General features: G+C 40.5%; 1 protein-coding gene across 1 annotated transcript in view; it reads right to left on the bottom strand.

Annotated features, from left to right (window-relative positions):
• The window catches only part of LOC126482324 (U1 small nuclear ribonucleoprotein 70 kDa), a 68438-nt gene that overhangs the window by 6003 nt on the left and 35671 nt on the right, over positions 1 to 26764 (bottom strand). Inside the window, exons 5-6 of the mRNA XM_050106370.1 lie at positions 6734 to 6815; positions 1243 to 1344 (exon numbers count right to left, since the gene is read on the bottom strand). Coding sequence (XP_049962327.1) covers positions 1243 to 1344; positions 6734 to 6815 — 184 coding nt within the window. The remainder of the gene's footprint in view (positions 1 to 1242; positions 1345 to 6733; positions 6816 to 26764) is intronic.

Here is a 26764-nt window from a genome sequence, read left to right as displayed (position 1 = left end):
TAACAATGCACCTGAGTGGCTTCACTGGTGTTTTATGAAACTGTTTATAATTTATGGTCAAAATACCACACATCTCTACTGCATTTTTCGCCCAGTTTTTCATGGATTAAAAAGCAAGCTGTGGTAACTTCTTTGCTGAACTGTGGTTAAGGCAAGTAGGTTCATATACACTGTTCGGGGAAAAAGACTGCTACCGATGACAAAATAATAGGCAAAAAAGTAGGTTTGAATGTAATCTGAGAATGAAGTTACTTTGTTTATAATAATCTCAAATTGAAGTTTAAAACAATGGCTCCAAAGTAAAACCTGATTCTTATTTCATCATCTATTCATTTGTCTATGAAAAAGTCTACTGAACAACTTGTATAATTTATTTTAAGTTATGTCAAATTTAAGCAAAATATAATTTTGATGATACAAAATTGTGATTTTTGCTTTTCCTCCAACCAAAATCGAGATATTCAGACAAATCCCAAGCACAGATGGGGGTCACAACATTGTGTGAAAGAGATCTTGCCCCAGTGTAAGTTGGGCCACAATTTTCTGCACGAGCCACTTATTGTCCAAAACCTGGATTCATTTCAAACAACAATAATGTACAGACATCTCATTACCTGCCCCTTTACTAGTGCTGTGTTCTAAAAATTTCTATTATTATTTTGAAAGAAATATTAGCGAATGTAATAGCTGCTGTCACAAACAGCTTAGCCAATATGATCACATGGATGTAATTTTGTCTATGTATTCTTTAGGTTTCAAAGTTTGCCATAATTCTGCAACAAATGTATCAAGTTTGTTGAGTGAGCAAGAAATTTTGGAAGCTCAAGAGGAAGAAATTGCTCAATAACTCACCTTGCACTTTCTGGGGAGAATATTATACTTTCTGTCAAAATTATTTTAAAATTTGCAATCTATGGACATAATAAAGTAAACGTGAAGAATAAATCTTTAAGCTTCACTTTTTGGCACATATTACTCTAGAAGATAAATCAATTACATGCATGCCAGTAAATGGATGGTTTTGTAGGATGAATATTCTTATAAGTAACTGCTCTCCGAAGTGTTAATGAGCAATTTCAAGGAGCATCAGTCAAATTCCACATATAGCAATTCTACAAAGTATTATAGGAGTGCTCCAAATGGTCACCAGGCAGGCACTACGCAGTACTGTATTTTCCATTGTGATCAAATCTCTTCGGTCAGTAATTCAAGCATGTAACTCTAATCTATATGGGAACTCACCTAATCGTCTGGGTAGCCAGCCTTTTACGGTTCGGGCTCTTTCAACATCCACCAGCACTCTTCTTCCGTCTATCTTCTTACCGTCAGCATGTTTATATGCAGCTGTAAAGTTATTTTCACCATGAAACAAAAATTTGGTAACAAGTTCCAGTACAGTCCCATACTGACATCTGTGTTACATAACATGGGAGAAAGGTTACGTACTATATTAGTCTAAATGTTCAATACATATTTATTGACCATTGTCCTTTAGGGGAGGTTACTTGTGAAGAAAAATTTCGTCAGTATAAGACTGTACTATTAAGAAACAAGAGACAAATGCACACAAAGATTAGGCTAACTTTTCTTACCTGCTTATGGGATAGTAAATGTTTTGTGTAGAAAGTATTACTTTTTCTTTTAGATGAATGATTATCCAGGAAAAGAAATATTCTGTCTTGTGTGAAATTCTGGATACATATGTATGGGCTATTTGGAGCCAACTGTTGTAAGTGTCAAAGATGCATTTACCCACCCACTGATAAATGAATGTAAACTAGGTCATAAATATTTATGTTTAATAATTTTGGAATACCCACCCATTTCAGTCCTCTGATGGCGAGCTTTGATTCAACACACTTTAATACTTTACATCTGTAGTCTTGCATATTCGGAAGTTAAACTGCAGTAAAGACAAAAAAGAACTGAATGCATTTACATGCAATGAGTTTAATTTTACAGATAGTTTTACTAAGTACCTTGAAAATTAAAAGAACGGTTCATACCTACCACACATTACTTACGCAACGTGAAAATTTCGAATCTTTATGCTTGTATAGGAAGTTTCTCAAGAGAAAGATGGAACATGTGATGAAATCTTCATCCTTTCAGGTTCCCATTATTACCTGGTGCGCTATTTACTTACGTTAACCCGCGCATTTATAAAATTAAACCCCTCAAATAACACTTAAGTAATATTCCTGAGCTAGTGTACTGAAAATGTATTTTACAACATATCTCTACATACAAAGTTGAAGTGTTGGGTGTTATCAGGATAAACCTTGAGTAGCCATTTCTAGTGTCATCTGGATTAGTTTGAAAAAGATTTAGTAATGAGATGCCTGAAAGGCATTTTTATCATATACAATGGAAAAACATGCAGCTACTGTTACCTGTAACAGTTTCAGGTAACGGGCAATTAACAATAATTTTATACTCTTAGTGTCCAGTTTGTTTTGCTTCAATACACTAGGTTAAAAATGAGTCCAACTGTGCAGACACATAATATGGCTCATTTTATTCAATCAATGTGCAATGATGACGAGTTGCATGACAATATAAATGAGAAGTAGGAGAGTTCTGTGTAGCATGACATGGCTGATGAGTTCCACTAAATAATTTTAAATCTTGAGCTTTTTATTAAAAGAACAAAAGGCACAGAGTTATATGCACTGTTGTCAAATTTACACTACATCTTCAAATAATGTAAACTCCAGGTTGGAATATCAACATTATTAGGAAAAGGATAGATTGCTACTCACCACAGAATGACATGTTGAGTTGCAGACAAGCACAATGACAGGACTGTCACACATTTGGCTTTCATCCACAACCTTCTTCAGGAAAGAAAAAACACATTCATACAAGCACGCACAACTTACGTACATGTGACTGCCATCTCGGGTGGTTTGGTCTGGTCTGAAATGCCAGATGTGGCAGTCTGGATTCTGTTGCGTGCTTGCTTGTATGAATGTGTGCACGTGCAAGTTGTGTGCATGTGTGTGCGTGAGTGTGTGGGCGCGCATGCACGCCCATGTGTGCTGCTTCTGAAGCCTCTGGCCAAAATCTAAATGTGTCTTTTCATTGTGCCTGTCTGTACCTCAATGTGTCATTTTATGATGAGTAGCGATTATCCTTTTCCTCATACTGAATACATTGCATCTTTTTTGAAGTTCTACTATGGTTCAGTAATAGAAAACAAAAGAAACTACACATTGACAGTTAACTACTATTGGGGAGAGGTGAGATCAGTTTAACAAAAACACAAAAGGGCTCATTTCATCCAATTGCTGTAAAATAATGGGACTTGTAGATAATTGACCATAGGAAAATATGCAACAGCAGTTTGTACCTAATGAATTTCTTGCCTACTGCGTAACATCCAAAATTACTAAAATAAAGCAAGTTGTTGTTGTGTTTATATCCCATACTAAATTTTCCTGTGATGGGGTAAGAAATCATACTAAGAAAAATGAACATAAATTTAAATGCGATAGCACTTTTCTCTGTGTTTATAGTGCCTGCAATGATCCTGATGCTACAAGACTTGTGTCCACCAATGTGAAAAATGATTATTTTGAAATGTCCATGTAACACTGCAAGATTATGTTCAATCTGACTAAACTACAACATACAGTTTAAAACAAGCTAGTACTACACACTATGTTGGGCCCTACACAGTCTGAGCAGCAAACTTATTGTTTGTTTCAATCAAAGACAATATCAGTGGCAGATATTTCAAATAAAGACTTAGTTGAAAGAATGGATGAGCCTAATGAGAGATCTTTTTCGATTCCTATCAACCTCCATTAGTCTTGAATTTTTATGGAATATACAATGATTCAAACAGTCTGAAGATATGAAACACAAATGCAGTGTGAGAACTCTGCTAACATAATCACATGATATTACAATCATTTGAAGAAACAATCAAATGCAAAATACTGCTTCCAGGAAACTTACCAAGCACATATGACATGACATTTGAACACTATGCAAGATTAACTAATTTAAATCTGAAACTAAATGCTTTTTTGTACTGTACTGCTTTCCATTTTGGAACATTTAATAATAAGAATTTGACATTCCATTAGGAATATATATAGAAACAAATCACAAAACAAAAAGAATTAGCACAATTCTCCATTCTCCAGTAGGAAAGTAGAGAAACTCGCCAGACTAGATTGATTATCCATTTCTACTTCAGGCATATAGACTACTTACGCATTGGCTCTAAAGGCGTACAAACAAAGTACTAGCTTCTGGATATTCTTTTCTATTAGCTGTTTGTATGGACTCTTGCCCATTTTGTCAGCCAACCTCTGACCTCCATACTCACCACAAAATTTACAAATGTAATTTTTCTATATCATATTTAGTTTTTCTTCAAGTATCTTTCATTTTACACCTTTTCCTATGTCTACTGCAATTTGGGCCATGTTTTGTTACCTTGTTCACTGCTTTTTATTTTTTCCTGTGTTAGCAACAATTCCATTAATCAGTCTGGTGGTAGCCTCACACTTGAGCATGTAATGGCTCTAATACTTTAGTAGAAACAACTCTCCGTGTACCTATTAACATGCCAATCAGTCCTCCCCCTTGTCCCTCATCCTGGTTGATTCCTCCATTTGGAGGACTTAAATATATAGATTTATTTTTATTTTCTTGGTTGCACAGTTTCCTCTCAATGCCTGTGAGATTGAGTGTTTTTTAGTTCTCATGCACAAGCAACAGTGTTATTCACCAATGGGGATAACATTTCACAGAACTTTCTGTTTAGACTATTTTGTTACATAATGGTGGATATGTTTAACACAGAAAATTAAGGTGCTAAACTGAAGATCTTTAACACTGAAATCACCCACCTGAATGTTTAATCAATTCAGTTAAATAATGCTCCTTTGAATTTTTGCCATACTCTACAGGGTAAGAAGTCACTAGTACAATCATTCTATTCAATCTTTCACTTATGTTCACTGGAGATTTACAAGTATACATTACATACCGACAGAAAAATCTCAACACTGTACTATATTAAGCAAGAATTAGTGATGCTGCCCATCAAAGACTGTTTATTAAGAAAACTGGAATCCCTAAATGATTAACTTTTCTTACATCATCAATAAAGTATATCAAAATTTCTCGCCCCCCCCCCCCCCCCAATCTCATCTCATTTTTGCCAGCCAAGGGAGAACCCAGTTTTATCATAGTTTTGTCAAATTTGTTGTGCGTTTCAAAGAAAACTAAACAACTTTCAAACTCAGCTGTAACATACCTGCTTAGGGAAACATATAGAATATAAATCTGTTATGTTATAAAACTGAAATTTTAGTTGTCTAAACTGAGAGATACCTGTAAGATTCCTAAATTTGGCAAAATCAGTTTTCGCCACCAGCCCAATATTTACAGCTTATAACTTTGGTAATTACTGCAATTAACAGCAATTGTTAGTTAGGATTTTTTCTTTTTTCTCCGGTCACACAAAAACTCAAAAATTGTACACTCATAAAACTTCGAATGACAAATTTCAGGCAGCAATTTACTTTACTTACTGCCTTTACAACTGTTAAGTAGTTAATAAGTTCTTGATTTTTATCAAGATACATGGTGGTGACAGTTCCTTCCAGCAGTACATCCCATACAACTATGCAGTGTGACAAAAAATTTCAAGAAAACATCCATCACAATACTATGATAAACCGTACCCAGTGCATTAATGGGTTATCATTAACAGCAGCAAATCTTGTGAAACTCTGAAACATCAGTATACTGAAATCAATTTATGACCATTTCTTCCTAATTAGCTTTACCATTACTGACCATTTCCAATAGCTTCTCTGAATAAGAGAATTGCAGGACCAAGACCTTCAAGTAAGAAACTTCTGGGTATAAATTTAATATGCATTCACAAATCTGGCATTTTTGCCCAGCATATTTTTTCTTCATTGTTTTCACTCACCTGAACAATTTATATTTCACTAAAGCAAATCTAGAGTTTTTAAGCAAAGGGAATATTCTATCCATAATTTCTCTAGGTCAAGAGAATACAAATGCCAAGTTACTATTCCTATAAAATTATGTGAAAATATCAAAATGGATTAAAAACCTTTGGAATTATTCATCACAATAAAACCATAATGTGATGAAGATGATAGAAGGTTAAGAGGGAAGCTCCTTTTTTTCTTCCAAGACATAACAATAACTTCTTTACACCTCCTTTGTATGTTGGGTCTTACCACACATACAAACCTATTTTAGCCAGCAATGTTTGGATTTTGCACACAAATGGGGGGCACTAGTTGCCAGCTGCCCGCCATGCTGTATCAAGAACAAGATAAAAAGTGGTATTAATATATCTTTAAGGTCTTCAGCTGGCGTTAACACAAAATATGAAATAACTGATTCCCTCTCCTAAAAAGAGCATGTTTATATGCTCACAAATTACAGAACATGGACATGGATAAAGAGGAAATATGGGGATTCAACATATATTTACATGGGGGTTGTAACATTTAACCTCTATGTACCTGCAGCTTAATATGAGTCAGCCCCCAGTCTCCTACATGTTAGGTACAGTTTAAGCAATGAAGAAAGTCTCAACAAGGTATGCAAATACCATAGAAATATAAATCAAACTTCTGTAGCACACTGCAAGAATTAATGACACCTCAACACTGAACACTGAGTTTATATTTTAAATCTTTAAATCATATATTATCACTTTCTTACTCACAATGCATATCTCGCTCATGTTCATACTCTATGAAGGCATATCCTCTTGGCTTCCCATTCACTTTATTGTGTACAACCACAATCTGAAAAGTAAAAAAGAAACAATCTAATTTAGGAGTAAGACTTTGAACTGACTAAGATTTAATGACAAAGTATCTGACAGACGTAGCAAGGCAGAACATCTCTACTTGCTACAATTCCACCTGAAAAGTGACTTCCATTTTCTTTCTACAAAATGCATGTACCATGATTACATACAATTGCTAAATTCTTATTCAAACTGCATTTCACTAAACTGCTTTATTTAGGGATTATTTTCAGATCTACAACTAATACCATTATACTGGAATATTTTATTTAAAGAATTATTCTGAAATGTATGATTATTACAAGCCTTGTACTCTTAAAATTTGACATTAATAACAGTTTCAAAATTACGAAAACTTATTTGAAAACAAATGTTTAACTTCTGAAAACTGTGTACTTCAAAAGTTATTAGTAATCACAATTGTTATCCAAAATCACAATTGTTATCCAAAATACTGGAATCTTAAAATGAGATTATGTTAAAAGCCTACCATTATAATTTTGTGGCTATCACTTTTAGGGTTACAAAAATATGTAACTTTCCTAAAACATGTTAGTTTATGAAATATTCAAATTACACAATTTTCAAGAAAATTCTTAGCATGAAAATTCCAGGAACTTCCACATCATACAACAGTAGCCATTATTTTGTCATTTTCTGATTAGTTAATCAAGACAACTTCACTGCCTAATCTGTTTTCATATTTATTGCTGTTACTGACTTATGATATCTGAAATGTAATTGCTTCTTGCTTTAACATTTTGTCATTTCTGTACAATGCACATCTTTATATAGACATCACACACAAAATAGGAGTTAATCCTTGTCCATCATTCAATATGTGAACATTTGTGTTTGCCATGATTTAAGTTTGTTTCTCTATCTCTGTCACTATGAAATTATGTGAAACCGATCGGTCTGTGCAGCTTACAGATCTGTGTTGAGAAACCAATATTAGTACATTACCAGCAAGCTAATCTTCATGGCAAATAGTATCAATAAATGTGAAGACAATGAAAGAGTGAATCTTACTGTTGTGTACATTTAACATCAAATGCTCATAGTAAGATTTGTGAAGATGAACATCCAGGAGGCCGTAAGGCACAAAAACCAAATTGTGCACACACAAGGAGGTTGACATATTAGGAGGTATCCCATGACTTTTGTCACCTCAGTGTATGAGGTGATTGCAGTTTCTGAGGTAGAATTATCTGCACAGGAAGTTACATGAACTAAGGCTAAGAAGTTTTGTTTTAACAAAACGGCAGCAAGTGGAGGGTGTCCAAAGGAATAGAAAATGTGTCTAAAGAACTCTACCATGTCACCAAACAAGTATGAATTTGTGTTAGAGGTGCAGTATCTCACATAAAACTTAGCCACCAGCCATAGAGACAAAGTGTCAGTTGTTCACTTATGGCTGTCCCTCAAAATTTTAAGTCCAGCAGTCTGCACGATCTGGCAACACAGTATTATATGGCCACGTATATAATAAGTGTTGTCTTCTGCTCATGGCATAGCAGTAAACATTGTGCAATGTAGGAACAGCCTTACGTTCAAATCAACCCCACCGTTTTTTAAAAAACAGATTCTGGCTGTCTGCTAAGGTTATCAATCAGTTGGAATTACAATGATGATCAGCTTCACTTTCTAACCCACAAGTAACATCAAAACTCCATAAAGGAAATGGGTCTGCATCCAGATGGGAACACCAAGCTCTATTTGAGTTTCCTTGCTCTACAGCAACCACCAGAAGCCTTGAGACCTTGCCATCCGAGCAGATAGTTGCAGTGCACTTGGGCACATTTCTGCTGTTGTACAGTTAACATAATATTGTTTCTTATTTTAGTCTTATTTTCTACACTAAATCAATTCAATAAACTGAATGAAAACCATGCAGTTACACTAGATTTGTAGGTTGCTATGATTATTTAGGGAGCGCTATTTTCTTATTTGAAGTTCTACTATTTATATGCAGTTGTGTATTGTATTCAGCATACTTCTGTCATATGAAAGTTGTTTAAGCATTACAAAGTAGCCTGAAGTCTAAAAATGTAAGACATTTGCAACACATATTGGGTTTAATGGAGAGGTACACATAGGAGGAGGAACTCTATAAACATTTGTAACGTGTGTGGGGTTAATGTTATCTGACATGACGTCGGACAAGGATGTTCTTGTTTCAAGAAAAATTATCCACTTTCAAAAAGTCTTAATAACTGACACATGAAGCCTGACATTTGCATTCAATCAACTAGGTACACATGTCGGGTATAGGATTACTGCATGTTCTAATCCAAAGCAACAAAAATCGAAGGGGTGACATAATAAATTTTCGCCTGAAAGTCATCAGTCCATTCTGGAACACATATGGAAAGGCACCAACACAACATTAACTGCAAAACTAACATCCGTAGAGGGACTTCATAAAATAAAAATAATGAATTTCCAAATCAAGAATGACGGGAGAAGTAGACATCTAATGTGGACATCTCAAATTTCAACACTAGATACAGATTTATACCCACTTTACCTGCAACTTGTTGACAGCTTTTCTGATAGTAATTTACTGTTGCTCTCAAGATGAAAGTTACGATAAATACAAATATTCTGTTGTGTGTGGTGAAAATCCAATGTTTCCAGTCTTCTATTCAATAAACAACAAAAATCAGTGACAAAAGAAACTATGAACTAATTAATAATTTCGTAATAATTAGTGAAGTCTGTCCAACAATCAGTTACCTGAAATTACAAATGGTTGCCTTTATCTACACAGCACTGCAGTATAAACTTAAGGGTTTCTTAGATTCTTCAACTTCTCCGTGGTAATTTTAAATTACAGTAGAGGAGGAGGAGGAAAAATATCCAAAATACACTTTTCCAGCAAGATTTGAATCTATGGCTACTGTTTCAGCATCACCCAACTAGTGAGTAAGGCACCGATAACTAACACTGTCTCAATGCTGTAGTAGTGGACAAGGCAGAAAGAGGCAGATTCCTCACGAAGTGAAAGGTGACAAATTATAATTCAATCATAAAATAACCACCTTGCAGTTGTAAAATAAAATTTTATAACTCACTGTCTTGCATTATGCAAGATTTGTTCGGAATATTCTATCAAAATTAGATGGAAGTATCCAGCATACATTGTTGACATTCATCTAACAATAATATATAGCATCTGTTTAGTGACTCTAAGCAGACAATATTGTTCTGTAATTATCTGCTGAACGAGTATAAATGCAACAATGAATTCTGTTGCCATTTTGTATCATTAGCAGTTCAGTTCAGCTCATGGAGTGAGGACTATGTTATCAGATTATTCAAATTCATGCCACATCAAAGATATTGTTTTTTAAACTGATCTTGAGATGTTTTTTTTGCCACCAGTGGTGAATGACTTGACTTGAGCAATATTTAGTCTGTCATGTAACATGTAAAAATATTGTTCACAAAAGGAGATGCATAACAATGTCAGTAATGATTACAACCAAGATAAAGGATGACGCAAGCTGTGTTCAGTAGTATTGTTTACAGTACTTACCTATTTTATGAAAATAGCAGCTATGATCTGAAAGTATGTTTTTGACTATACTGCAGTATAAGTGAATGTTGCAGCTACACAAAACAATTTTAAATATTTTCTTCCAGTATTCAATTGTAAACGTGTGATGGAACTTTTCTTTGCAATTGCTCAGGAAGTAACATGCAAACAGGTGTATAATTATGGACGTTACACACAAAGAGAAGTCAAATGAAAAGGAGACATGGGAAAAGTAAGCAAACTGTTTATTATTTAAAAATAAATCACCATAACTATCAATACATTTATCCCACTGACAAGATATCAATGTCTTGGTAGTAAAATGTTAGTAGTTGCCTTTCTCTGGAAAAGAGGTGCATGCCTGGATACAATCACAATTCTGTAGGCAACTGTAAACATTTTCCTATGAAGGCACTGATGTCACAGTGATATAAATATATTAAAAGTTACAGCAGATACTTGAAATACACAATCCACTTTCTTTCCATATGCTCTGTTTTCACTTTAATGCCTGTCATAGCTCTTTAACTTTTCGTTTGTCAGTTTATAGAATGTCTTGTTACAGTTAAATGTATACTTCCCAGAAAGCCAAATGATGATGATTGCAGCTTAAGTCAATTGGCCAGAGCTGACACAGTTCAAAGCTAAAGCCAAAATTTATCTCTGCTCCTGTAGACATTTAATTATTCATAACAAAATAATTGCATTCACAGTGTCAAAATAATCACTAACTGTAAAATACGAAAACCATTATCAGAACAGGAATAAATAATTGCATTCACAGTATCAAAATAATCACTAACTTTAAAGCACAAAAACCATTATCAGAACAGGAATATGCCATGGCATGAACCACCACTAACATCATTGAAGGTCATTATACATCTTAACACTACCCCACCATTCATTCATTCATTCACTGAGCACCGATACCATTCAGATCATACAGTTGGTAATACAACTGCTGCTGATGCTTTGCCAAGAAAAGTGCTTTATATATAACATTTTCCATTTGGAATGTAAGAACAGTATGAAAAGGAAAGTGACCACTCACCATATAGTGGAGATGCCAAGTCTCAGAAAGGCGCAACAAAAAGACTGTCACAAAGATCTCTGCCACTAAGGACTTTGGCAGCAATAGACGTAGACACGCACATGCACATGCTCTTCTCACACACAACTGTAGTCTCAGGCAACTGAAACCACACCGCAAGCAGCAGCACCAGTGCATGATGGGAGTGGTGACTGGGTAAGGTTAAGGCAGAGGGCAGGGCAGGGCAGGGCAGGGCAGGGAGGGATAGTATGGTGGGGGTGGTGGACAGTGACGTGCTCCAGGTTAGACGTGGGGGCGGAGGGGGGTGTGTGGACAATGACTAACGAGGTCAAGAGGGTTACAGGAACATAGGTTGTACTGGAGGGAAAGTTCTGGTTTGGATTCTGTCGGGCATTAGGGAAGGTAGTGTTCAATAGTGGTATGGGATGTTAGTGTAAAGGGATGTGGCATCAGTAGTGACAAGCAGGACACTGTGTGGTACAGGGGCAGGAACTTTGAGAGTTGGTGGAGGAAATGGTAGGTATCTTTTATATAGGAGGGCAGGTTCCGTGTAATCGGTTGAAGGTGTTGGTCTACAAGAGCACAGATTCTCTCAGTGACGGCACAGTTACCGCCCACAATGGGGCGTCCTGGGTGGTTAGATATATGGACTTTAAAAAGCATGTAGAAGGTCGGAGTGCAGGGAGTGGTAAGGGTGAGCAGAGAGATGGACTTCGGGGAGAGGTTCTGTGATGGGCCGAAGGATTTGAGTACTGACTGGAGATCTTGCTGGATTAGTGGATTGGGGTCACTGTGGCAAGGTTTGTAGGTGGAAGTAACTGACAGCTGGCAGAGTCCTTCTGCTGGGTAATCCTTGTCAGGATCAGTTTTTAGATGGTGGACTGCAGTTCTTTCTGCGGATGTAAGGTTAGTTTGCATGTTGAGGGATATGGGGAATGATGGTGAGGCAAGGTTCGAGGTTAAGAAATTCTGGCTATGGATAAGGAAAGTTTTCTGTATTGACACAAATGGAAGGAGCAAGGATCCATGGTGGTGGAAAAATGCGAGAAAATAATGTAAATAATGTAGAATTACATCCAAAAAATTTTGCAAAAATACAAATACGTGTGAAAATGCAAGGATTAAATGGATGCAAAAGGGGGAATCAAGTTGAAATCTGAGGGAGTTGCTAGCCAGATCCCAGTCCCACATACTGTTCCTGCATTGTTGCTTGGCTCATGGAATCCCCTTAATGGCCTTACCATCAAATTACCCATCTCTGGCCGCCTTCCCTCCTTCCACAATGACCTCCACCTGTTCAGATTCTGATAAATCCTTAGCCCTCACCAACATAGTTCTGCAAAACCATATCAACAAAGCCTAAACCTCCTTGCAGTACCTTCTCTCCATCCACAAAATTCTCCTGCTTTGTAATTCCAAATTTCTGGAGCCAATAACATATATTTAATCTCTCCCTTTGCAGGAACTTTAGCAACATGCACAATGCCATGTCGAAAAGCTCTCCATCCTGCTCTCCTCCTACTCCCCACCTTAGAGTACCACTGTCCACCACCTCTACAAGAACCTCCAAACCTCCCACACGTCCACTCATACCTGACAAACCCTTTCTAGCAGACCTACTACACTCACCCCACCCTACAAAACTCACTCCCATCACCACACACAATCCAGAACCTAATCAGACCCACAACAAAGCCTTGAACCTTTCGTCCAGAAGTCTTAGCCTCACAGAAATATCCTTTCCAAAGGCCTCACCTTTTGCCTCACCTCCAAATACAATCATGCAGGATTTGTTACAGACCTTCTCTCCTTTTCCCGGCGCCTACAGTGGAAACACTTTTTTGGCCACCAACCCTACCAATCAGACTCAACCAAAGACCAATATTGAACCTTGCCTAACTCAGTTCACTCCTCCATCCAACCATGATCCAACCCCATTGCTCCCAAATCACACCCTGTTAACTTTCCAGAATTTCTTAACCTTGAGCCTTGCCTCACCATAGTTCCCCAAATCCCTGAACATGCAAACCAACCTTACATCTGCAGAACGAACCACAATCCACCACCTAAAAATTGATCCTGACCTTATAATCCTACCTGTGGAAAATGGCTCCACCACTGTTTTGAACCACCATGATTACCTAATAAAAGCCCACCCGGTTGGCTGTGCAGTCTAAAGCACTGCTTTCCGGACGGGACGGGGTGCCTGGTCCCCGGCACGAATCCGCCCGGCGGATTTGTGTCGAGGTCCGGTGAACCAGCCAGCCTGTGGGTGGTTTTTAGGTGGTTTTCTATCTGCCTCGGTGAATGTAGGCTGGTTCCCCTTATTCTGCCTCAGTTATACTATGTTGGCAATTGCTGCGCAAACAAGTTCTCCACGTATGCGTACACCACCATTATTCTACCACAAACATAAGGGTTACACTCGTCTGGTGTGAGACGTTCCCTGAGGGGGCGGTCCCCCCGGGTCCAAACCGCACAATAACCCTGGGTTCAGTGTGGGGCGGCGGAGGGGTGAAGTGGACTGCAGAAGTCATCGTGGGGTTGTGGACCACTGTGGCTGCATCGGGGACAGAGCCTATCTGTCGTTTCTAGGTCCCCGGTTAACATACAATACAATACAACATTCCTAATGCCCATGGCCTTAACACTACTGAACACTATGTTTCCCAACGCCCGGCGGATTCCAAACCAACAACTTCCTTCCTAGTCACCATGACCAACTATATCCTCACCAACAATTACTTCTCCTTTGAAGGCAAAGTGCCAAACATGATGCCCCTCCTTTCAATGGCTGCTTCACAGCCTGTGCCATATGTATTCTTCCCATCAACACCAACTTTTCTGAACTGCAAAGGTGGGAACTTTCCCTGCAATATATCCTACATTCCCCTAACCCTCCTGGCCCCAGTCTTCTAGTCAATGTCCTCACCCATTCAGCCCCTTCCCTGTTCCCATTCCAGAACTACACAGCTGCCATTCCACCACCACACCCAGTCTTTATTTCTCTCCTTTTCCCTTCATCTAACATGCAGCACTTCACTGCCTGCCACGCACACCATACTATCCCTCTCCCTCTCCACAGCAGCCTCCTTAACCCCCCCAATCACCACTTCCACCATGCACTGGTGCGGTGCTGCTGTTACCAATGTGATTTCAGCTGCCTGAGACTGCGCGCGCGCACGCATTGTGTGTGTGTGTGTGTGTGTGTGTGTGTGTGTGTGTGTGTGTGTCGTTGACTAAGGCCTTAACAGCCGAACACTATTATTGCGCGTGTCTTTTTGTTTGTTTGTTGTGCCTATCTGTGACTCAGCATGTCCACTATAAGATGGGTAGCAACTTTCCTTCTCATATTATCCTTCATGATTTACAATGGTCTGTGAACACTGGTAATTTTTCAATTTCATGACTGGAAATCACATGGTTTTGAGGTGAAGAACTTGTTGAGCTACGTTCGGTGCATATTTTCAGCCACAAAGGAAGTTTCTTGAAGATTGTTTGATAGTGTGAAAGGTGAAAATCTGAGAACGTAAGATGGCGTAAATAAGGTGGGCGCAGTATGACTTTCCAAACGAAATCCTGAATAGTTTTTGTCAGTCTACCAGAAAGCAGGTGGGCATCATTGTGCAGTAGCATCAGTTCACATAGTCTTCCTGGTGGTTATTCTTGGACTGTGTTTGCAAAACGTCTCAGCTGTTGATAATATAAGTCAACTGATAGTTACACCTTGTGGATGTAATTTGTAGTACACAATCAGATGCATAACATTACCATTTGTGGGTGCTTGCAGGTCTTTGTAAGTGAAGTTGCTGCTTTGTTTGGGCTCAACTACTTTTCTTTTCCTTATGTTAGCATAAAGGTAACATTACTTGTAACCATTAATTATACTGGATATGTACGATATTGTCATACATGACCAAATGAAGAGTAAGCAGAGATGAATAAATGGCCACCTGCTGATTCTGGTAAGAGCATGTAGTACCTACACACCCGATTTCTGAACTTTCCCCACTGTACACAAATGTCGCTCGATGGTTGCATGATCACAGTTCATCACATCTGCCAGTTCTCAGGTATGCTAACATGGACCACTGCAGATTAATGTGTGTGAACGATCTTCATCAAACCCCTGAGAGGCTTCCTAAACATGGAGAGTCACTAATGCCAAAACTATCCTAACTAAAATAGAACCATTTTCTTGCCATCCTCTATCCGATGGCATTATCCCCAAACATGGCGCAAATGTTTCTGGCTGCCTCCACTGTTGTTACTCTTCTATTAAACTCAAACAGAAGAATAAGCCAGAAATGTTCAGATTTCTCCACTTGACATTCTGTTTTCTAGCATATACAGCTCCACTATCTCCAAATGACAATATGTAAAATAGCAATGGTAACCTATAAATAAAAAATGACAATCGATAAACCCATACCCACAGGTATACCAAATTGCAAAACAGAAACACTACAAACTTATGCACCCAATATTTCATGACAGTGCTTCCATCAACCATATCTAAAACCAATAAGGAAATCTTAAGAAGAAATCTCTGAATCATAGATCCTATTGCTACTTCCAGTACCCAGCACATTAATGGCAAATTTATGATACTGCAGACTCTATAATGCCTTTTGTGCCAGCCAACATAATTTTTAGTTTTTGTGACCACAATTTTATTTATGAAACTGTGGCACTGAATAATTTCTTAGCTGGGCTTCTTTCTGTGTGTACCCCTATTGCCAGATTTCTATTCTAATTCAGTATGTTACGGCAGCACAAACAGACTGCTTCAAAGTCTAAAGTGCATAACATTTTACTAATGCATGCCAATTTAGGCACTCTCGTGTTACAGATACTTTGTTTTATTAAAACAGACCTTTGTCATAACGATATCTTAAATTTTAATTTATTTTTATTAGTACATTAGCACAGTATTAGCATTTTAACAACATTTTTCCATTAGTTTACTCAACATCACCACAAAAATGTAAGAAAGAAAGAAAGAAAGAAAGACACTTACACTATCTGAGTAAACATAAGAGTGCAACTATTACATTATCTGAAAGTCTGACAATGCTGTGGGAGTTCGATTCTACACTTTTAGAAACCTATTTGTTCAGAGTTAAAGATGCCATCAAACCTGGTTTGAAGTGCCTTTTCACCTGGAAAGGCATTTTGTTGACACTTGTTTGATAAACGGGGGAATGTGCAACTTGATGGCACAGGATTAGGTGAATAAGTGCATCAGGTATAACTTTCGAAACTCAGTTTTGTTGGTTGTTTTTCTGATACTGTAATCAGAAGGCTTCTCTGCTGTTCACAAAAATTTCAGCTGCACTGGAAATATCCCTGCAGGGAAGTCTGTAGCGTAAAAACACTTTTCTTTCCATGAACAATAGTGTGCTGCGCAGGTGCGCACAGTATAGAGGCACAAACGGGAACTGCAGCATTGGCGGTTGCGAACAATAGCTGCAGTATGTGCATAGAGATGTAGATGGCAAACAGTTTGCAACCTTAACGGGTAGCGGACAGCGGAGAAGTTATTCGGTGAAATTTTATTCAGTTTGTTACGATTTGTCAGAGTGTTAAGCTCCCACCACCACACGAACACCACTGGGAGATAGTCGGATTGAAAGGAATGAGACATGCAATGATGTCTGGCACAATAAGGTGGAATCACGTGCAGTGCTTAACTAGTTCTAACACCGACAGTCTACCGCAAATTCTGCACGAAACAATTTTAATACCACAAAAATATTGTATGCAATGTTAGAAAATATTCCGTTTTTTGCAACTGTGACTAAAGTTTTCTTTATACAAGGCACATTTCGTTTTTTTTTAAAGCACCTCGATTAAAACAAAGTTTATAAAGAATAGAATGTAATTGCGGACTCATAAAAACAAAGACTACAATTTATTGAGTGTTATTACAGCTGCAGTGATGCACAAAACTACAACAGGTAATCAAGTGGCAGTAAAGAAGCCAAAATACTGTCCACCGAAGGTGCCTCAAAATAAATCAATAAGCAGCTGGTATAAATAAGACTTATTACAGTCACAAAAGGCAAAATGTATCTCAATATTTTCAATCACTGTGACCGTCATAATCTACATTGCTGCAGTCTGTCTCATCTGGTCTTTGAGTGGTGATGATGATGATGATGATGGGATTAAGCATATTAATTAAAATTTCTCTCTCTATGTCCTCCTGCAGCAGCCGTTCTACATGTCTAACACATTCAGCCCATGCTGAAGTTGTTATGCTGTCAAGCGCTTTGTGTGTGTGTGTGTGTGTGTGTGTGTGTGTGTGTGTGTGTGTGTGTGTGTGTGTGTGTCTACGTGCGCAATTTTAAATGTTGTGTTTCGTTCTGAGACATATCCTTTTACTTGTGCCCATATGAGCTTTATCAGACTGTACTGACAATGATGTGGTGGCAAACTTTAAACTACGTCCATATTCCTGTGCAATACAATCAATTTCGTACGCTTTCACACGAGACTCATGAAGCCCTGCAAGATTTAACGATTCAGCCCAAGTGACTGGCAGTGTGCGGAATCATCTTACTTGCAAGCCACAGCATAGTATCTGTTTTTCTTTTGTACTTGTGGGAGTCTTAACAACAACTGAGTAGTAACTTGCATTGTCCGCAACAACGGCTGAGTTTGCAGACAAGTAAAGCAGAAATTGTTTCCTAAATCACAATGTAAATTTGTCAGAGTTCATTTCAGAACGATAATCACCTGAATTACCCTTTTTTGCCCGGAACACTAATTTGCTTTCTGGAATGAATCTGGAAGTAGAACCACTACGAAGCACAATTACTTGTCCCCCTTTTAACAACTGGTACTCTAAAACCACCCAAACTATCACTCAGTTTTCAACATGCTTTCCTTATGATTATGGTTTACCCACCAAGTAGACAGTGTTCCGATTGCCAAATTTTCTTATTTCAAGAATACGTCTAACAAACTGCACCCTTGAAGCAGCGATATCACAATGTTCCATTAAAAATTGATGAAAGTGTGTCCTATAAATTATTTCTCGCTTGGTTATGGAAAATTAGTCACTTACTACCACCACCATCAGCCATGATAAATCGCAACAAACTGAATAAAAATTTAACAAATAACTGCCACAAATACATTTAACACTTGCACTGACCCAGATGTTCACAGCAGAGTATTGAGAAAACTACTGAATGTTCACTGGCTGTCTGAGGATGACATCACATCAGGTGCGCAGAACGAGCCTGAACTACCACTGTTCATGGCTCCAACTATACACACAAATTATTATATGTTCACACTGCCCACTGTTCAAGGAGATGTCTTTCGTTAGGGATCAGCTGTTAATTCCTTGTTTCATTGGCACTTCTGAGTGGATGACTGAGCTGGTTTCTGCAGCAGCTGGCCAGCAACCAGGACGTATGTCTAAGATGAGGTATAACCTATCACTTCAAAGGTGATTCATTACTCTCTCTCTACCTGACACAGGCTGGTCATGATCTTGTGTTCTTAGTATGTAAGTTTCTGATTTTAGGGCGTATATTGTGTGTGAAAGTTTTCTGTCCTTTTGCTGATGTCATGAAAGCGAGGGTGGACGCAGCTTATCTGCAAGGCAGGGTGACGGGCATCTGTGTTCCTGCACTCAGACACCTGCAGGCTAGGTCAGTTATTCCACATTAACACCGACCCACATAAGAGATTCACTGTGAACCACCTAACCTCACAGGGCATGACTATTACGACGACATTACTTATTAAATGAAACACACAATTGTTGACATACAGAGTGCAAATGGAAAGGACGAAACTGTACTGCCAGCTTTGTAAGTTTTACACAATAGTTAACTAACATGACTGTATGGATGGCAATGAAAGTGTAACATGTAAGTGAAAAAGAAGCCAGGCTGTAATTTTTGAGAAATTTGCCGTGGAGATAATTTCCAGCTGGACGGACTTCTCATCTTTGAAGGAGGAGTGTTGCATAAAGATAAAGCAATGTGGTTATTTCAATAGCTGTTGTCAAGACAAGCAGCCAATGACGACAACCACAAAACCCTCACGTAGTCCTTACAATGCCTGCACCCCAAGCACATTCCTTCCCAAAGATTGTACATGCAACTTCCTGGTGGAAGTGAAATTGCAAGGGTTGGTTGCAAACCATGCCTGGATAACTCAGTTGGTAGGAACATTACTTATGAAAATGAAGGATTTAGGTTTGAGTTCCAGTCAAACAGTTTTAACCATCCAAGAAGAGCACACACTGTAACAAGGCGAAAGAATCAGTCTACAATGATGTGTTGAAATAAAATAATGGCCTCAATAACACAGAAACCCTAAGTAAAGTTCAAGGAAATTGTAAATAAAATTGAAGTCATTTACAATCCTAGGAGAAGGTTCTAAAATATTAGAAAGCTTACATTTTCTGTCAATGCATGTAAAATTTAAAGCAAGCTTTCCTTTTCCTGCAAATGACAGCATAAAATTGCCTTCCAAGATATGAATTCTAACAATAAATTACTAAAGTTAGTAACAGAATTAAAATTAAAGCATTACAGTGAATGGATCTATACCAACAGGCTTGACAAGAGGGATGTCTTCAGTATCTGGTACCTTATTTGAAAGAAAATGTCAAAGTCTCAAAAACTTATAAAGGACCTAGACCTAACCCCCCCTCCCCCCAACCTGAACATTTAACTACACTATTATACTGCAGGGTATTTTACAGCTTGCACACTGTGATCTACATCTACATCTATACTCTGGAAACCGTGAGGTGCATGGCAGAAGATACATCTGACTGTACCACTTACCGGGGTTTCTTCCTGTTCCATTCACATATGGAGCATGGGAAGGAAGAATGATTGAATGCCTCTATGCATGTAGCAATTATTCTAATCTTATCCTCATGACCCCTATTTCAGCAGTACATAGGGTGTTGTATATTCCTAGAGTAATCACTTAAAGCCAGTTCTTGAAACTTTATTAATAGACTTTCTCAGGATAGTTTACATCTGTCTTCAAGAGTCTACAATACACCACAAGGAAAACTGGAAGAAGGTATTAAAACCACACAGCATATGGACTGGGCTGACTGATCACAATAATAAAAGAGTATGAGCCAGTCATTCTGCAACACATTAAAATGTCCACCCCAAAAAGACAAGGCGAGATGAACACATGTAGGGAAAAGACGACCACCAAGACAGACAAATGCAAAGAAAGTGCGACAGAGTTAAAATGGAGGGAGGGTGGCGACCTCCGAGAGAAGGTTAAATGCCCATCCTTAGATGGTACGATAAAAATCTCCCGCACAAATAAAACGTAGAACTAAATCTGCTGTTGAGGCATAGTAGCCAACACTGAAGGTAGGGTGCTGGGAAGGTTAAAAGTCCGCTGCAGAGCGGCGGAAAGTGGGCAGTCTAGAAGGATGTGGACGACAGTCATATGTGAGTCACAGCGACACCAAGGTGGGTCTCATGACAGAGGAGGTAGCCATGTGTGGTCAATGGGGAGCTGGCAGAGAACAACACAGTCCTTGCATGAGGCCCACATGGAGGTCTTCCACACATTCATAGTCTCCTTGAGGGATATGCAGCTTGTTGCGCGTACTGAGATTATGAAATTACGTCTCCCAAAGCTGAAAAACCTTGCGGCATAATAATGATCGCAGGTCAGTTACAGGGATGCCGATCTCCAGAAGCGGTTTCTGTGTAGCCTGTTTGTCCAGCCTGTCGGTTTCTGTGTAGCCTGTTTGTCCAGCCTGTCGGCAAGTTCATTTCTTGGGATTCCGACATGTCCTGGGGTCCATACAAACACCACGGAATGACTGGACCGTTCCAGGGCATAGATGGACTCCTGTATGGTCACTACCAAAGGATGGCGGGGGTTGCACTGGTTAATAGCTTGTAGGTTGCTCAAGGATTCACTACAGAGAAGAAACAATTCGCCAGGGCATGAGCGGATGCACTCAAGAGGACGAGAAATAGCCGCCAGCTCTGCAGTGAAAACATTGCAGTCATCTGGCAATGAGTGCTGTACAATATGTCCTCCATGAACATATGTGAAGCCAACGTGACCATCGGCCATCAAGCTGTCAGTGTAAACCACTTCATGGTCCTGGCACATGTCAAGAATTGAGAGGAAGTGACAGGAGAGAACTGATGGGTTAACCGAGTCCTTAGGACCACGCAAAAGGTCCAGGCGAAGCTTCGGCCTTGAAGTACACCATGGAGGTGTACGTGGATGGACCTCGAGTATAGGTGGTAAAGGCAAGGACTCCAGTTCGGAAAGAGATCAGACATGAACCACAATCTTAAGCCCTAACCTGGGTCTCCGATGCGGGAGATGAACCACCATGGATGGGAAAAGGAGATGGTAATTCAGATGCTCAGGAGAACTATGAATGTGTGCAACATAGCTGGAAAGCAGTTGTGCACACCTAACCTTCAATGGAGGGACTCCGGCCTCCACCAGGATGCTGGTCAAAACACTCTTCCTAAAAGCTCCAGTTGCCAGTCTAATGCCACAGTGGTGCACTGGGTCAAGTAAATGCAACGCCAAGGGTGCCGCCGAACCATACACCACACTCCCATAGTCAAAGCGAGATTGAACAAGGGCTCTAAAGAGCTGCAGCAGTGTAGAGCGATCTGCACCCCAGTTGATGTTGCTCAGGCAGTGGAGGGCATTGAGGTGCTGCCAGCACTTCCACTTCAACTGACAAAGATGAGGAAGCCACATCAATCGGGCATCGAAAACCAGTCTTAAGAATCGATATGTCTCCACTAAAATGAGTGGATCATCATCATTAAGGTAAAGTTCCAGCTCCGGATGAACGGTATAACACCGACAGAAGTGCGTGACACATGACTTTGCGGCTGAAAACTGGAAGCCGTGGGCTAGAGCCCATGACTGCACATTGTGGATGGCTCCCTGTAGGCACTGCTTGGCAACACCAATACTGGAGGAGTGGTATGAAACGCAGAAGTCGTCTGCATACAGTGAAAGTGAGACCGATGGCCCGACAGCTGCTGCTAGACCGTTAATGGACACTAAAAATATAGGTACACTCAATACAAAGACCTGCAGGACCCCATTCTCCTGGATGTGGGGAGAACTACAGGAGGCACCAACTTGGACATGGAAAGTACAGAGCGATAGGAAATTTTGGATAAAAATCGGTAGCGGGCCCCAGAGACCCCACTCATATAATGTGGCAAGGATATGATGTTGCCAGGTCATGTTGTAAGCTTTTCGTAAATAAAAAAAGACAGCAACTGGGTGCTGACGTCTGGAAAAGGCTATTCGGATGGCAGACTCTAGGGAACTAGATTATCAATGGTAAAGTGACCCTGGCGGAAACCGCCCTGGCATGGAGCCATTAGGCCACGTGACTCCAGGACCCCAATAACTGCTGACTTACCATACGTTCTAACAGCTTACAAAGAATGTTGGTGAGGCTGATGGGCCCATAGCTATCCACATCAAGCTGGTTTTCACTGGGTTTGAGCACTGGAAAGATGGTGCTCTCCTGCCATTGCGATGGAAAGACACCATCGCACCGGATCTGGTTGAAGATGGCAAGGGGGTGTCTCTTGTAATTGGACGAGAGATGTTTGATCATCTGGCTTTGGATCCGATCTGACGCAGGAGCTGTGTCAGGGCAATGTGCAAGGACACTGAGGAGCTCCCACTCTGTAATTAGAGCATTACAGGGTTCACTGTGATGTTCAGCAAACGACAGGGCTTTCCTTTCCACCCGCCGTTTGAGGGTGCGAAATTCTGGGGGATGATTCTGTAAAGCAGATGCTCGAGCATATTGCTCAGCAAAGTGCTCGGCAATTGCATTTGCGTCGGTAGATAACACGCCACTGATGTTAATGCCAGTAACAAATGTCAGGGTCTGGTACCCAAAAAGACATCTGATCTTCATTCAGACTTGGGAAGGTGACCTATGGCACCCAATGGTCGAGACTTACCTACCCCAACACACCTGTTTCCACCTTTTTATAAACTGGTGAATGTGGGCACAGAGCCATTTAAAAGCTATTAGGTACTCTAGGGAATGGTGCCGCTTATGTTGCTATAGAGCTCACCGACACTAATGGCCTCAGCGATTTCTGGCAACTACCAAGGTACTGACTTTCGCTGGGGGGCACCCCAAACAATGGATCGCATTTTCTGATGCAGAAACAATCATTCTAGTGACTTCATCAACGACAACAGTGATGGCACCATGAGGGGGAGTTTCAGCGGTGAAAGCTTCCCAGTCTGCCTTGTTTAAAGCTCATCTTGGTAGACGTTCAAGGGAATGGCACTGGGGGAGTGACAAGAAAATGGGAAAGTGGTCACCACCACACAAGCCATTGTGGGCTCTCCAGTGGACAGATGGAAGTCCTCGGCTGCAGAGGGATGAATCATTTGCCAAGTAAGTGCCATGAGCCACACTTAAATGTGTGGAGGTCCCAGTATTTAAGAGGTAGAGGTTGAATTGAGACAGGAAAGTTTCGACATCTCTAACTCAGCCAGTAAGCACAGTGGCACACCACAAGGGGTTACGCTCGTTAAATCTCCCAAAAAGAGGAAAGGTTTAGGGAGTTGACGAACTAGTGCAGCCAATGTGTTCAGGGGTACTGCACCATCTGGAGGAAGATATACATGACAGACAGTTATTTCCTGCAACATCCTTATCCTGACTGCCACAGCTTCAAGAGGTGTTTGAAGGTGCACAGGTTCACTGCATACTGAGTTCAGGACAGACACAAACTCTACCTGACACTATTAAGTCGCTACGATTCTTGTATTATCCCCTACAGCTGCGAATGGCAGGGGTCCACATTGCCAAGTACCAGGTTTCCTGGAGGGCAATGCAGAAAGCAGGTGTAAAGCTGAACAGTTGCCGTAGTTCAGCCAGGTAGTGGAAAAAACCGCAGCAATTCCACTGGAGGATGACGTTATTGTGTGGCTGGGAAGGCATGAAGCATACAAGGAGGCAGGTTATGCCCCAGAATCACCTGCTGCCACCGATTGAGTATATGTATCCCTTCGTATTGTGGATGAGGCATCAGTGAGATCCAGTTCCTCAGGGGACACAGATCTCCACCACATCTGCAGGTGCAGGATTGGTGCGGAGTGGTGGTGGTGTTGGGGCCACTGGAGGGTCCTGTTTCTTAGCAGTCTTCTTGGTTTGCTTGGCCTCTCGCTTCTCTTTAGGAGCTTGCTTGGAGGACTTCTCCGAATTAGCTTCAGGCATTGAGGAAGACCATGAAGCTCTTCGTCCAGCAGCTTTTGGCTTCTTTAGCCACTTGCGAGTGTCCGCTGTGGCATTAGTGGAGACCTTGGGGGAGAGGGTCCCAAGGGACCCCTTCCACACGACAGGAGCCAGAGGAGGCTGTTGCTTCTCTGGCTGTGGAGGGGACTGGTGTCCTCTGTGTTTGGAGGGCCCCTGCTCCCGAAGTAGGTACCTTGGGAGCAAGGAAAGGATATTTTCCCCCTACCACCAAGGGGGCAGATGTATTCTGGAGGCCCAGAGGGCCCACTGTTCGTGGCACAGAGTGTGGTACGACTGGTACTTGTGATCAGCATTATGTGGATGTCAACCGAACAAGGTGCAATTGTTCAAATTTACTTTTAGTCTCTTGGTATGCCAACCAGTCCACGGTCTTTTACTCCACGATTTTCCACTCCTCTTCAACTACCGTGCAAGCTGATGAGCAGGGGAGTGCTGCTCTCCACAGTTGATACAAGTGAGAGGAGGCGCACAGGGAGTATCTAGATGCAGTGGACATCTGCAATCTTGACATGTGGAATTTTGTAACGCAGCAAGTTATTACGAGATTACATTCGTTGCAGAAAGGCACGCAGCCATCTAGTACAGTGGCTGCAGGATGAAATGAACACCCCACCGTTCTAAATTGGTATGGAGCTCTTCGTCAGACTGCAAGAGGAGGTCACGATGGAAAATCATCCCCTGGACCATGTTGAGGCTTTAACAGGGAGTGACAGAAACAGGAATATCACCCAGCCGATCACAATCAAGTAACGCCTGGGATTGGGCTGGGATACTGTCTGAATCAAGACTGCGCCGCTTCTCATCTTGTCACTTCCCCAAATTTATCCTCAAGATGTTCAACAAAAAATTGAGGCTTCATAGGCAGAAAGGAGGCCCTGTCCATTCTGCTACAGACTAAAAACCAAGGCGCATATGGCTCTTCTTTCTGTAGCCCTACGCTCCTCCCAAGGTGTAGCGAGGGAGGGAAACAATTTAGGGTCATATCTGTTAGCATTGTACTCGGTCTTAACTCCTTAGGGACTGCTGGAGCTGTACAGTTACCAGCAAGAGATGACTTAATCCGCTTCATTGTGGGTCATCCGCCCTGATGCCACACACTCCAATCAGGGGCTCTCCCCACGGGCACCACCCAGCCACAGCAAAGGCCACCTGGCATGATTGCCATTGCTGAGAGTCCTGATGCCCAAGGAAGACAGGCATCTACTACTCGGCATACGTGGGGAGTTTACAGCTCAGGCATCAGCAGTGCAATCCCTGTGTTGTCGGGGGTACCACCAAATGGGTACATGATGGCCCCAACACAACAGACTGGCTACCATACTGGATATTGGGCGCAGAGAAAACCAATACTGTCATGGGGACGAAAGAGGAAACGAGACAATGGAAGAAGATGAAATACCCCAAAAATTGTCCTCCCCCAAACAGTTGAATTGCAGGTGGAGATGCAGAGCCATGACAAGAGGTTCAGGAGATCAAATCTAAGGGCACTATGGATAACTCGTGTACTATGTAAGGCATCCTTCCCCATATGGCCTGCACTTCTGTAGAATTTGGAAAGTGGCAGGTCACACCATGAAATGGGACCTGAACTTATAGGGCCAAAAAGTGAGAGACTCCTTTTAGTCGTCTCTTACGACAGGCAGGGATACCTTGGGCCTATTCTAACCCCCGGACCCACAGGGGGAAATTCCAACAGTGACTCGCTGATATTAGTCGTAGGATACTACATTTTTCGTTTTGTTAAGTGCAAAATTTTACGTTCCAGAATATTTAGAGCAAGTTACCAATCTTTTCACCACATAGAAATCTTAACAAAATCTGACTGAATACTTATGCAGTTTCTCTATGGTTGTACTTCTTTATAAGTAACTGTGTCATCTGCAAAAAGCCTGATTTTACTATCAATATTGTCTGCGAGATCATTAATATATAATGAACAGCAAGGGTCCCAACACCATTCTCTGGTGAAACCTGAAGATTAGTCTCCATCCAAGATACTATCAAAAAGTTCTCAATCCAGTCACAAATTTCACTTGATACTCCATATGCTCATAC

This window comes from Schistocerca serialis, chromosome 5 (genome assembly GCF_023864345.2).
Source record: "Schistocerca serialis cubense isolate TAMUIC-IGC-003099 chromosome 5, iqSchSeri2.2, whole genome shotgun sequence".
Taxonomy (NCBI): domain Eukaryota; kingdom Metazoa; phylum Arthropoda; class Insecta; order Orthoptera; family Acrididae; genus Schistocerca; species Schistocerca serialis.
Note: the sequence above shows the minus strand (reverse complement) of the source record. Positions and strands in the feature narration are given on the sequence as shown.